A 14,234-nucleotide genomic window follows, 5' to 3' on the forward strand; every position below is an offset into this window, starting at 1 on the left:
GGTTCATAAGGTTTAGAAGGAAACTATCTTCATAACATAAAAGTGTGAGGTGAGGCAGCAAGTGCTGATGGAGAAGCTGCAGCAGGTTATCCATAAGATCTAGCTGAGATCATTGATGAAGGTGGCTATACTAAACAACAGATTTTCATTGTAGGTGAAATAGCCTTCTATTAGAAGAGGATGCCATCTAAGAGTTTCTTAGCTAGAGAGGAGAAGTCAATGCCTGGCTTCAAAGCTTCAAAGGACAGGCTGACTCTTGTTAGGGGCTGATGCACCTGGTGACTTTAAGTGGAAGCCACCTGGTGACTTTAATGGTCAATGGGCACTCATTGACCATTCTGAAAATCTTAAGAGATCTTAAGAAAGATGCTAAATGTACTCTGTATATACTCTATCAGTGGAACAACAAAGACTGGATGACAGAACAGCTGTTTACAGCGTGATTTATTGAATATTTTGAGCCCACTGCTGAATCTTACTGCTCAGAAAAAAGATTCCTTTAAAAATGTTACTGGTCATTGACAATGCGTCTGCTCACCCAAGAGCATTGATGGAGACGTACAAGCAGATGAATGTTGTTTTCATGCCTGCTAATACAACATCCATTCTGCAGCTGATGGATCAAGGATTAATTAAAACTTTCAAGTTTTATTATTTAGGAAATATGTTGTATAAGGCTATAGCTACCATAGATAGCGATTCCTTTGATGGACCTGGCAAAGGAAATTGAAAACTTTCTGGAAAGGATTAATCATTCTAGATACCATTAAGAACATCTGTGATTCATTAGAGAAGGCCAAAATATTAACATTAATAGGAGTTTGGAAGAAGTTGATTCCAACTATCATGGATGACTTTGAGAGGCTCAAGACTTAAGTGGTGGAAGCCACTAAAGATGAGGTGGAGCTAGTAAGAGAACTAGAATTAGAAGTGGAGCCTGAATATGTGACTGAATTGCTGCAATCTCATGATAAAACTTGAACAGATGAGGAGTTGCTTTTTATGGATGAGCAAAGTGGTTTCTTGAGATGAAATCTACTGGTGAAGATGCTGTGAACATTGTTGAAATGATAAGGGGTTTAGAGCATTATATACACTTAGTTGATAAAGAAGCAGTAGGGTTTGAGAGGATTGACTCCAATTTTTAAAGTTCTGCTGTGGGTAAAATGTTGTGAAGCAGCATTGCATGCTACAGGGAAATCTTCCATAAAAGGAAGAATCCATTGATGTAGTAAATCATCATTGTCTTATTTTAAGAAATTGCCATAGTCACCCCAACCTTCACCAACCACCAGCCTGATTGGTCCACAGCCATCAACATCAAGGCGAGACCCTTCACCAGCAAAAAGATAGGACTTGCTGAAGGCTCAGACAATCATTAATTTTTTTTAGTAATAAATTATTTTTAAGTTAAGATGCATAACACTTTTTTAAGACACAATGATATTGCATACTTAATAGACTACAGTCTAGTGTAAATGTAACTTTTGTATGCACTGGGAAACCAAAAAGTTTGTGTGACATGCTTCATTGTGATATTCACTTTATTGCAGTTGTTGGGAGCCAAACCCATTAATATCTCTGAGGTATGCCTGTACCTGGATGTATTTTAATGGGGCTGCCACGTAATACACATTTTGCTTCTGTAAACGTGGGCAAGTACATATGTTGTAATGATCCTCTTATTTTAAAAATTCCAATTTCCAGTCATACTCACACTTATGTGTACATTCATATACAAACACACATGCACATAATCATGCATACATGTGTGCCCACAAACATCTATTTTCTCTTACACCCCTTATGCCAGTTGTAGAGGATTATGCCAGTTTACATTATGCTTCTACATGGGTTTGCCTGAGGGAAAAGATGGTAACTTTGACTAAGCTTATCATTTTCTGTCTGTTTCTCCTTTCTATATTGCTTAGATGATTATTTCAAGTGCAATGCTAGTATTATCTCCAAGTATAGTTTTTAATGCAGTTCTATTTAAATTACCTTAAAGGATTGGAAAACAGTTTCATAACTTTCATTTTTTTCATAAAAATGAAGAAAAATCAATATTTACTTTCCAAAATACATTAAACATAATGTTCTATTTTTTTTCTGACAATTAACTAGTGACCTTGAACAACTTTAACTTTTGGGGCCTCCATTAATCTATACAATAACGAACTAGACAAATGTATTTCTGATCTCTAGTGTCTTACATTATGTCATTCTAATATGGTGGCCCAGTCTTCATTTTCTTGAATTAAATTTGACGTGTGGAAAATTGTATTTATGCAGGAGTTCATTTTGGGGGCGATTATTTATTTTAGTGGAACATTAATTCGTCTCTTTCCAAAGATGCTGGCTAACTGCTTTAAATAATCATTCCCTCTTGTGCATTACACTGTTAAAAGCAGTACACCTCTTTTTGGATTACCCCACACCTAAGTCAAGGCATGCCTGCAGTGTCTTTCTTGCCTCCTGGCTTACAAATTTAACATTTCTTTTGGAAACTTTTCAGATTTACTTTTCAAGGCAAAGTAAGACATAAAATTTGTACAAAGTACAACATACCTCTGACTGAGAAAGTATTTAAGCCTTTGACTTCCAAACAGACATATACATTAAAAAATTTACATTTTACGTAGAGAATGCATATTTTTTCCTTACACTCCTCCCAGTCTTAGGAAGGATTAGGGATAAAAGCAACACTGAATTTCAGTTTCCAATAATGTAATAAATTCATTTGACTTTTTTGTATTTCTTCTTTTGTATTTTTTAAAGCAGGGTTTTCTTGAATTTTATTTTATTGTCTGGAATTTATGTATCCTTAGTATTCCTGTTGATTTTCATAAGAATAGTGATTGCTTTTGAGTCCCACATGTACATCAGTGAAGTCTTATTTGTTGGTTAGAATTTAGGGGACAAATATCAAAAAAAATTTGTGCATAGTCTTATTTGCTTGTGTGACTTTTGTGAGTACTTTGACAAATGTGGCAGTTAATTGACTGTAAATTAGAAATGTAACGATTATTTGTGTAACCTAAAAATTTCTGAGGTTCTTTTATATGATTTAGATAAATTGAATGCTTTTAAAAGTGGGAATTAGCTTTCATTGTCATTCTGCAGTCTTGAGAAATATCTTAGAATATAGTAGTTTTTATTGTTAGTGTATATATTAAGCCTTGTAAAACAATGCTGTTACAGTTAAGATTAGGTGTGTGTGGTAAAACCTAATCGATTTATATTAAATATGGGGAAGAGTTTAGTTCTCATTATAGGCTTTAAAAAGTACAGCCTTTTTACGTGAATTAATGATGTAACTCAAACTAAGTTACACGTGTAACTTCTAGAGAATATGCCTTAATGTGTACAGAGAATAAATATTTCTAAGTAACCTATCAAAACATCATATGCTTCAATATATTAATATATTATGATTATGTTATTTTTATTACATGACCTTTCTAATGTCTCAAAATAGTTTTTTGTCATAATTTGGTAACTATCCAGTCATTGGACTAGAATCTCCTCAATTTGAAGGAACTGTAGTCTGTAGGTATATTTCATTCTAACCTTTCAGCAAGTGATCTGTGGTCACTGGTAATATTCCAATTAACACTCTGTTTTTTTACACTGGGGCTTTGCTGAATAATTCTTTTATAACCGTAGCTTTAAGTTAGGTGTTTCTTCCTGCAAAGCCTATCTTCCTGATGATCAGTGATTATTCTGTATTTTTAATAATAAAGAAGCAATGCCATTGTTACAACAAAGTCAAGTGAAGATCTAACCTACTTTGATGATAGAAATACTATTTTCTAGGTTTTTTAACTTGCTTCTTAGATGACCTACTTTTTTTAGTGAATATCATAGTTTTTACTTCTTATGTTATTGCTGTAGGATATTTTTGTTTCTTATAACTGAGCTATTTATAATAAGCTTCTATAATAAACCAAAGTGATTACATTATTTAATATTTTTGTTATGCAAAGTTTAAAAGTAATTCACAACATAATTATAAGGTCATACACATACAGAACACTACAGAATATTTTTCAGCTTACATTAAAGTAGTGACATGCTTCTAAGTGAAGGAAATATGTCTATAAAGTAGTAACTAATAAAATTACTCAAATTAGAATATTCAAAGTGTGTATTTATGGGGTACAGTGTGATGTTTTGATATATGTATACATTGTGGAATGATTAAATCAAGCCAGTTAACATATCAGTCATTTCACCTGTTTTGTGGTGAGAACACTTAAGCTCTACTGTTTTAGCAATTTTGAAATATACAACACATTATTAATAACTGTAGTCATCATGCTATGCAGTAGATCTCTAAAACTTCTTGTCTATCTGAAACTTTGTACCCTTTGCAGTATCCCCACTTTTCCTGTCTTGCCTCTCTAGATTCCCTTTTGCCCTCCCACCTCTAGTAACCATGATTCTACTCTCCATCTGTGAATTTGACTTGTAGATTCCACATACAAGTGAGATCATGCAGTATTTCTCTTTCCGTGTCTGCCTTATTTCATTTAGTATAATGTCCTCTGGGTTCATCCCTGTTGTTGCACATGACAGAATTTTCTTCTTTTCTTGGACTGCATAGTATTCCACTGTATATATTTACCATATTTTCTTTATCCATTCCATTTGCCATTATCTTTTAAAGTTAAACATACACTTGACCCATAAACCCAGCTGTTCTTCTCATAGGAATACATTTAGAAGAAAGGCAGGCAAGGCACACATGTGGGAAACAAAGAGATAAGTATTATATAAAAAGTTCATAGGAGAATTAGTCACAGCAAACCCAAATCAATCCAAATGTTTACGAACAGTAGAACTGAAATTTATGCATATGTAGGCATGAAACTATGTATATATTCTATACAGAAATGAAAAGGAATGAGTCACAACTATAAATAATAAAATAAATTGATCTTACAAACCTAATATTGAAAGAAATAGGACTCAAAAATGCCCACTTGACAATTCCACTTGTGTAAATTTTATAAGCAGACAAAACCAAGCTGTAATGATAGCACTCAGGAGATTAGGTACTTCTGGGACTCAAAAGTAGTGCCTAGGAAGATGAGTAAAAGGACTCCTGGGATACCAGCCAAGTTGTGGCTCTTGCCTTGGTTTGTAGTAGCTCAGGTGCTTACTTTGTGATAATTACATGGAAGTTTTTATATATTTCTGCACTTTCTGTAGTTTTGGTTTTTGGCTCAATAAGTAGAGATTTTTAAAAAAAATATTACAAAAGACTTTCCAAAAAAGAATAATCAAAGTAATTTTTAAAGTTAAATTTGTTTTTATCATACTATTAAATTTGTTTAACAAATTTATAATGGTGGCTTGCTGGAGAATATATAATACGAATATATGTGATGAAATATAAATAGTAATTTTAGAGCATTGACCTTTCAATAACTTATTTGTATATGTGAAGGCTCAGATACTAAAGTGGGTCCTGTCTTGCAGTGTTTCCTTCTAGATGATGTGGAGAGATCCTTGGGAAATGGTGATATGATTTCTGCTGTTCAGAAGCTTGCCATTCAAAATCACATATTTGAATGAAGTGTCTTCATTTTGAGGCTTCCTAAGACCTAATTTCTGGATTGTTCCAGAAAATTATAATATCAGGCTATCATATCATTTAATTAAGTCTGAAAAGAAGGATTAGGGAAACTTTTCCTGAGGTCACTTTTAGGTGCTAATTTAAAATGATTCTTTGTAACAGTCAAATTCGTGCTACTTTCTATGTTTTTAACTTCTAATAAACTTTTTTTTTTTAACAGGTGGAGAGAGAACCTGTGGAGTACATGAACTTATCTGTATTAGAAAAGGTAAATTGTTGCCCTGCATGGATATTTAAATACTAAATGAATACTTTCAAAGGGTGTAATACATTTTAGTAGGATGGCAGATAATTTGTATTTATAAAGTGTAAATTTTAGTAAATATTAATATTTGTATTAACTACTTAAGCATTTATAAAGCGCATATTACTTATGTTGTTATTGAGAGTTGTTGCTTTACATTTAGTGTTGATGGTCTGATAAAGCCGGGTTTCTAGCATATTGGTTATTAGACATGGTGAAGAGGCAAAGAATGGAGGGTTTGATTTTTGTTCCCTTTCAGAATCTGGAATCTGAGTGCATGCTGATCTCCCATTGACTTCTGTTCTATTACTGTACCCCATCAGAGAGATGTGAGGAGTTGGTTGAAATTCAAATCGGGAACATATCCAAAGACCACAACATCTTTTGACACCAACAACTGTCTATGCTTCCTTAGAAGGAGCCACCTGACAACTGGGTGGTTCAACAAAGTGGCCCCAGGAAAGGTAATTCAGTTACCAGGTGGGAGGCAAAGAATCAGGTATTCTCTAGATTTGGAAGAATCAGGAGAACCTTGGGAGTCCCCACAACTCCTTATAAATAATCACAAATCTATGAAATGGTATGAAGAAAAGAGATTCCTGGGGAGGTCAGGGGAAGAAATCCTCAAAAATTTACCACCCTTGTCTCTTTCTAAACTTGGGGCACTTGCTTTTCTTGCATCTCTCTTCAAAACTCACTTGGCCCTCCTGAGTCTAGCCAACTAACAGCACTCCTCTCATCCCTAATAGAGAGACTTCACTCTAAGGAAGTTTGGAGCAGTGTCATTATTTGTGATACCTGGGTATGAAAAGCATGGCAGGAAAATGTTAGCATATTTTCAGTAAGTCCTTGATAGCTCTGAAAAACCTCAGCTTCTTTAGAGTTGAAATAATTTTTAATCCTTTTTAGGTGAACTTATGTGACCATTATTGACATGGTCATACTAGTTTATCTGTGAGTCATTGCATGCAATTGCTGTTCATTTAAAATCTTCTTCCTTTATTAAACTATAGCTTTTCCATATACCTTTCCTCTGATACCACAAAGGAGGAAATTGAAGTCAGTTTCGTGAAATCTCAAATTTAGGATTGATTCTCATGCTATAACCATTGTTGATTTGTGCTTTTTACCTAAAATGGAGGTAGGGGATAGACAAATTTATGCATTATTTTATTTCTCTACATAAACATTTGTGGCCTTCTGCAATATATATAAGCCCAGAACTATTAAAAATGTTTAAAATAATTTTAGGGTTATTACCCAGTCCATCTAAAACTTTTAAAAACTTTTAATTTGTTAGGATAGCAAAAGACACAGTACAGACCAGTTGGAATCAAAAGCTATTAAAGCTGTGGTCAAGTGAAAAGAGAATCAAGGCAAGAATAGAGACAGCTAGAAGTAAGAAAATGAAAATGTGTAGGGGGTCTTTTGTGGCTACAAAGGGAAGAGAAAACTACAATGGAGAAAATTAGATAAGGATAGAAGATGGTCTGAATATATCTTTTTTTTATCATGGCCTTTTGTTTTTTTTTTGGTTATTCTTTATTGCTGTCTCTATTCCTATCCAGGTAGTTCTCAAGTATGCTTTGCCTAGATTTCTCTCTGTTAGTCCGGCTTTTTCACTCTTTTCCATCTATCTATAGAATTTTAATTCTGCATTTAAAAAATTTATTCACACCATAGCCATGTCATGGAATTGTCTGAATCTCTGTTTATGTATCTTCTTAGTATTCAGTACAGTGGATATTTCATAAGTTTTTTAATATTTTTGGAATTAATGCTCTGGGCTAAAGCTTTTGCATTTTATGCTAGACTTCTGTAGAGTAGATCATGGGGCAGGAGAATCACTTGAACCCAGGAGGCAGAGATTGCAGTGAGCCGAGATTGTTCCACTGCACTCCAGCGTGGGCGACAGAGTGAGACTCTGTCTTAAAAAAAAAAATGTAAAGTAGAATAATTATAGCAATATCAGTGATTCTAATGAAATGACACCTCTGACATCAAAACTTCCCTTTTTTTCCCTCTCTCTCTTTTTTTTTTTTTTCAAAGACAGATTCTCTGTTGCCCAGGCTAGAATGTAGTGCCGAGATCCTGGCTCACTGCAATCTCTACCTCCTGGGTTTAAGCTATTCTCATGCTTCAGCCTCACAAGTAGCTGGGATTACAGGTGCACGCCACTGTGCCTGGCTAATTTTTCTATTTTTAGTAAGATGGGGTTTCACCATGTTGGCCAGCCTGGTCTTGAACTTGTGGCCTCAAGTGATCTGCCCATCTTGGCCTCCCAAAATGGTGGGATTACTGGTGAGAGCCACTGAGCTCAGCCAGACATCACAACTACTTCTTTTTTTTTTTTTTTTGAGACGGAGTCTCATTTGGTTGCCCAGGCTGGAGCGCAGTGATGCTATCTCGGCTCACTGCAACCTCCGGCTTGTGGGTTCAAGCAATTCTCCTGCCTCAGACTCCCAAGTAGCTGGGACTACAGGCGTGTGCCACCACACCTGGCCAATCTTTTGTCTTTAGTAGACACAGGGTTTCACCATGTTGGCCAAGGCGATCTTGAACTCCTGACCTCAGGTGATCTGCCTGCTTTGGTCTTCCAAAGTGCTGGGATTACAGACGTGAGCCACTGTGCTTGGACACAACTTCTTTTTACCTATTTGGCTGTTTCTGTCTCTTTTGCTAAATTCTGTCCTCTGTCAGACCTTCGAATATGTCATGTACCAAGAGTTTGGTCCTGGGCTCACTCATTTTTCCATCTTTTTCCTCTGTTCAATTTTATCTAGTTCTGTTGTTTTAAATGCCACACAAATTTATGAATCCAGCTCTTGGCTGTCTGAGCTCCCTGCTCTTTTATCAAATGACTTACTTGATATTTCTATCTGGATGTCTGTTAGAATAACAACTTGACATGTCTAAAATGCAAGTCTTGATTTTCTTCCCTCAGCCTAGACCTTTCTGAGTTTTCTCCATCTCAGCTAATAAATAGCACTATCTACCCAGTTACTCAACTTCTAACTTAAGAATCATCCTGTATTTCTATCATTCTGTTATTGTCCACATGTAATTTATTAGTAAGTTCCATCAGTTCTACCTGCAAAGTATAATTTTCGATTTATCTTCGTTTTTTCATCCTGCTGCTGTCACTGTAGTCTAGTTCTCTGTCTTCTTTTGCCTAGATCACTGTCATAGTTTCCTAACTGGTTTCCCTACTTGCATTTTTATCTCCTTTCAGTATTAGTGATTTTCAAAAATGTAAATCAGGCCAACTACTTTGCTGGTTGAAATTTTTCTGTGGATTCTCATTATACCTCAAATAAAAAAAGTATCTTACCCTGATCTACAAAGACATTATAGCATCAACTCAGAGTCCAAAATATTATCTGCATATCATCAGTTCAAAAGTCTCATTATCTAAATCATTTATATTATGTGTGAGTGAGACTCTGGGTATAAACCATCCTGGTTCAAATGAAACTAGAAGACAAATTGCCCTCCCATGCATTTCTTCAAATCTCATTTCCCTAATATAGTTTTCAGTTTTGATTAAGTGAGTTTTCAGAGTGTACATTTTTATGATCAGTATTGTTTGCAGTAAAGCCATATTATGTTATAATTTATTTATTCTTTTATACAGTTTTCACCTTAAAGTGTCCCTTCTTTCAAATTGTAAGCACCCATCTCACCTCCTAATTAACCATGGTTCGGAACCATTCTAATTTCTCTGTCATTCTTATTTGTCTTCTGCTACCACCCTTCCCCCTATGTTGAAGAATACATCTTCAACAATATATCATATATCCCTAGAGAAGATTTTTCTGCGTCCCTAGGAAATAATTAGTCAACACATCGTATTACTCAAGGTACTGTTAGCTGCTGTACCAAACAAACCCCAAACAAATAATGACTCAAACAGGATAGAGGTTTATTTCTTTCTTTTGTGAAGTTTAAATCAGGTATTTCTAGTTGCCACAGAGCAAGCACTCTTTCAGCAGTGATTCAGGGATCCAGGCTTCTAGCTTGTGGCTCTGGCCTGTTTAGCTCATGGCTTTGGAGGTTAGTATGTTCTTTTCATTAAGCAGGGAGTGTGGGGGAAAAAAAGAGAAAAGAGGATTGTATGTAAGAGATTTTTATGGGATTGGCCTGGAAGCAAAGTACGTTTCTTAAGATTCCCACATCAATAATTCAGTCACAGGGCTACATCTAGAATAACTTCAAAACAGGCTGAGAAATGTTAGTGAATCAGTGAGCCCAAGAAGTACAGCGACCTATATTGTTCCATTTATCAATCTACCCTTATAAAGTGCTCACCTTGCCGTAGTCCTACATGCTTTATGTATGTTAATGGTGATCATCTAGATAAATTTCTTCTAGAGGTAGGTATGTAACTTAAAGATGTGACTTCAGTGAGAAAATTTAAGGCTATGTAGAAGGGGAGATTGATAGATGTAATAAGGGTGTGTGTGTGTGTGTGTGTGTGTGTGTGTGTGTGTTTTGTTTTGGAGGGGAAGGGGTTGTGAATCCTCTGATTTTGTGATTGTCTTTTGTCTTTTAGGACCCTATCCCCTTTTGTTTCATTTCCCCTTCACTACCCAATAGCTAAAGGGCCTTTTCCCTTTTGCCCTTTTTTCCTCCTGCAGAAGCTATGTACAAAGACTGCCCAACTACCCCTTTAAGTTATGTTTACCCCATTAACTCACATGTACTTTCAGAATTCCTTCCCTGTAAGCTCTGCTCTCATCTACTCAGTTTTGTTATTGTTGTTGTTAGTATTTTCAGATTTAACATGGACTTTATTTCTGGGAATAGTTACAGATCATCTTTAGCCCCCCATTCCTGTATTCTCTCTTCTGTCTTTCTGGTAGTTTTTCTTTTCTTTTGTTTACAGCAAAGACTCCATGATGTTTGGGTTGGGTGGGAGCATGAGAGATTGTATCCTGTGATTTGGTAAGTTTTCTGTTTTTACTCACATTTATATTGAGGTATTAGCATTCTCTGTATTCAAATTATTCTGAGGATATAGTTTCTATTACATTTATATTTTTTTTTTGAGATGGAATCTTGCTCTTGTCACCCAGACTGGAGTGCAGTGGTGTGATCATGGCTCACTACAGCCTCCACCTCCTGAGGTCAGGCAATTCTCCTGCCTCAGCCTCCCAAGTAGATGGGATTACAGGCATGCACCACCATGCCCAGCTAATTTTTGTATTTTTAATAGGTACGTTTGCCAGTCTGGTCTTGAACCCCTGACCTGAGGTGATCTGCCTGCCTCGGCCTCCCAAAGTGCTGGGATTACAGGTGTGAGCCATCATGCCCTGCCTATAGATTTACTTTTTCCTTCTTGTTTTGGGGAGGTAAAACTGGGAGGCATAGAGTTAGGCAGATTCCATTTTTTTTTTAGATACTCAGAAGTGTCTATGCTATGTGTTTAATATTAATTTAGTCTAACTTCTTTTTTTTTTTTTTTTTCTTGAGACAGAGTCTCACTCTGTCACCAGGCGCCAGGCTGGAGTGCAGTGGCGCGACCTAGGCTCACTGCAACCTCCGCCTCCTGGGTTCAAGCAATTCTCCTGCCTCAGCCTCCTGAGTAGCTGGGACTACAGGCGCATGCCACCACGCCCAGCTAATTTTTTTTTGTATTTTTAGTAGAGGTGGGATCTCACCATGTTGGCCAAGATGGTCTTGATCTCTTGACCTCGTGATCCGCCCGCCTTGGCTTCCCAAAGTGCTGGGATTACAGGCGTGAGCCACTGTGCCCGGCCTAGTCTAAATTCTTAGTATTTTTTTCTTTTCATTCTTTTCTCTTTCTCCCCCTCCCCCCTTCTTTCTCTTTCGAGTGCTTTTGAGATGTTTTGGGGAAATCCTTCCTCACCCTTAAGATCATAGCAATTCTGTTATTTTGAGAGATTTAGTCTTGCTTTTCATATTTATGTTATTTATCCATCTGAAATTGATTTTTTATATGACTAAGAACTTAATTTCATTTTTTAATGGTTAAGTAGTAGTTCCAGCACAATTTATTAAATATTCCAAACATTTCCCACTGATCTACAGTGCCACCTCTGCCACCTCTGTTGAGTTTTTGTCAAGTTGGCGTATTTCCGTTCCATTAATCAGTCTATTCCCTAATGGTACGTTACTATCTTAATTATTAGAGTGTTGCAATTCTTGTTATCTTTTAGGACAAATCCTTCTTATTTTTCTTCTTCAGTAATGTAATAACTGCTTCTGGGCCTCTGATTTTCCATATAAATTTTAGAATCAGCATGTCAAGTTCCTTAAAAAGCCTTTATCAAATTTTAATAAGAATTACATTGAATCTCTAGATCAATGTGGAGATGGTATCTTTAAAATACTGAGATTTCTTATTCTTGAACATGGTATATCTTTGAATTTGTTTAATGCCTTTCAGTAAGATTTTGAAAATTATCTATAATGATCTTGTTTTTTTAGATTTATGTTTAGATATCTCATTATTTTTTGCTGCTACAGTAAATGAAATCTGTTAATCGAAATGCAGTTAACTTTTATAAATTAGTAGCCATATTGCTAAACTATTTAAATATATCCATAGATATTTTGGGTTTTCTCTGTAGACAGTTATGTCATTTGCAAATAATAATCATTTTTAAATCTTTTCTATTTATACTTTTTATTTCTTTGGCAGCTTCTTGGGAAAATAAACAAAACAGGACTAAAAGGATACTGTGTAATCCTCTTCTAACTGCTTGACTAAGCATGATCTTAAAAATGGACAATAACAAGTGTTGGTGAGGATGTGGAGGAATTGGAACTCCCATCGATTGCTGGGAATGTAAAATGGTGCAGCAACTTTAGAAAACAGTTTCAAAGTTCCTAAAAAAATAAGCATAGAATTACCACATAATCTAGCAATTATGCTCCTAGGTTTATACCCAATAAAATTGAAAGCATATGTTTATATAAAAATTTGTAGATGGATATTCATAGAAAGGTTATTTTTTTTTAATTGTCTTTCTTTCTCTCCTTTTTTTTTTTTTTTGTGACTCTGTCTCACTCTGTTGCCCAGGCTGGAGTCCAATGGCATGATCTCAGCTCACTGCAACCTCCACCTCCCAGGTTCAAGCGATTCTCATGCCTCAGCCTCCTGAGTATCTGGGACTACAGGTGTACGCCACCATGCCCAGCCAATTTTTTTTTTTTATTTTTAGTAGAGATGGGGTTTCGCCATATTGGCCAGGCTGGTCTTAAACTCCTGAGCTCAGGCAATCTACCCGCCTTGGCTTCCCAAAGTGGTAGGTTTACAGGCGTGAGTCACTGCCAGCAGCCTAACAACATTATTCTTAATAGCCCAAAGTGGAAACAACCTAAATATCCATCAACTGATGAATGGGTTAAATAAAATATGGCATATTCACACAATGGAATATTATTCATCCATTGGAAGGCATGAATTATTGATACAAGCTACAACACTGATGAACCTTGCAAACATTATACTAAGTGAAAGAAACCACACACAAAAAGCCACATATCATATAAATAGGATTTCATTCATATGAAATGTCCAGAATAGACAAATCCATAGAGACAGAACATAGATTAGTAGTTGCCAGGGCTAGGGGGAGGGAAAAATAGGGAGTTACTACTAATAGATATGGGTTTTTCTGGGGAGTGATGAAAATATTCTGAAATTAGATCGTGGTTGCACAACTCTACGAATATATTACAGAACACTGAATTATGCACTTTGGTGAATTTTGTGGCATATGTGTTTTATCTCAATAAAAAAAGCATCTGCTTACATAGTGTATTTTATTCTTAACCAGCTCCTCTTTTTGTGCAAAACTTTCCATTACCTAAAATTCTATTCCTTTGATATTTATTACTTTAGATCTTTTATGTCTTTATAAAACTAAATTAAAATAATGATATGTCTGAGACAGGCAAATGTATATATTTATGTATGTTAGTATGTCCAAGTCATGTTAACCTGGAGGGTGATTTGTAGTTTTATGGCACAGGACTCCTTATTGTCCTGGCCTGATAGTATTTTTATATACTAAGTCCATCTTTATGGCATTTATTGAGCATTCACAAATCATCATGTAATATCCCAGTATGAATGACAATCTGTTTTTGGAAATTGCAGAAAAACGTCTCTTAGTGGTTAGAAAATAGGAGATTATCAGTGGTTAACTTTGTTGTTTCAATTTAGGAAAAATAAATATATGCCTTTTTTTAAACATTGAAAATAAAAATGACTTTACTGGATCCATTGGGAAAACGTGTAGAATGTTTAAATTTGTTACCTTCAATGTTTTTCCTTGACTAAAGGAAGTAACTTATTTAAACCACTAAAAGATAAACATC

General features: G+C 35.5%; 1 protein-coding gene across 6 annotated transcripts in view; it reads left to right on the plus strand.

The window, feature by feature from the left end:
• SYT14 (synaptotagmin 14) overlaps nt 1-14,234 on the plus strand; it is a 185,203-nt gene that overhangs the window by 8,265 nt on the left and 162,704 nt on the right. For 3 of the 6 annotated variants that reach the window (XM_037737399.1, XM_017525572.2, XM_017525575.2), the window contains 2 exons: nt 5,802-5,849; nt 6,145-6,349. Coding sequence is in view for 2 of the 6 variants with exons in the window: in XM_017525569.2 (XP_017381058.1) it covers nt 5,802-5,849 (48 nt within the window). In the remaining 4 variants the exon portion in view is untranslated. The remainder of the gene's footprint in view (nt 1-5,801; nt 5,850-6,144; nt 6,350-14,234) is intronic. The other 3 variants (XM_017525569.2, XM_017525571.2, XM_017525574.2) reach the window with 2 other exon arrangements.

The sequence above is a fragment of the Cebus imitator genome, unplaced genomic scaffold, assembly GCF_001604975.1.
Source record: "Cebus imitator isolate Cc_AM_T3 unplaced genomic scaffold, Cebus_imitator-1.0 Scaffold38, whole genome shotgun sequence".
NCBI lineage: Eukaryota > Metazoa > Chordata > Mammalia > Primates > Cebidae > Cebus > Cebus imitator.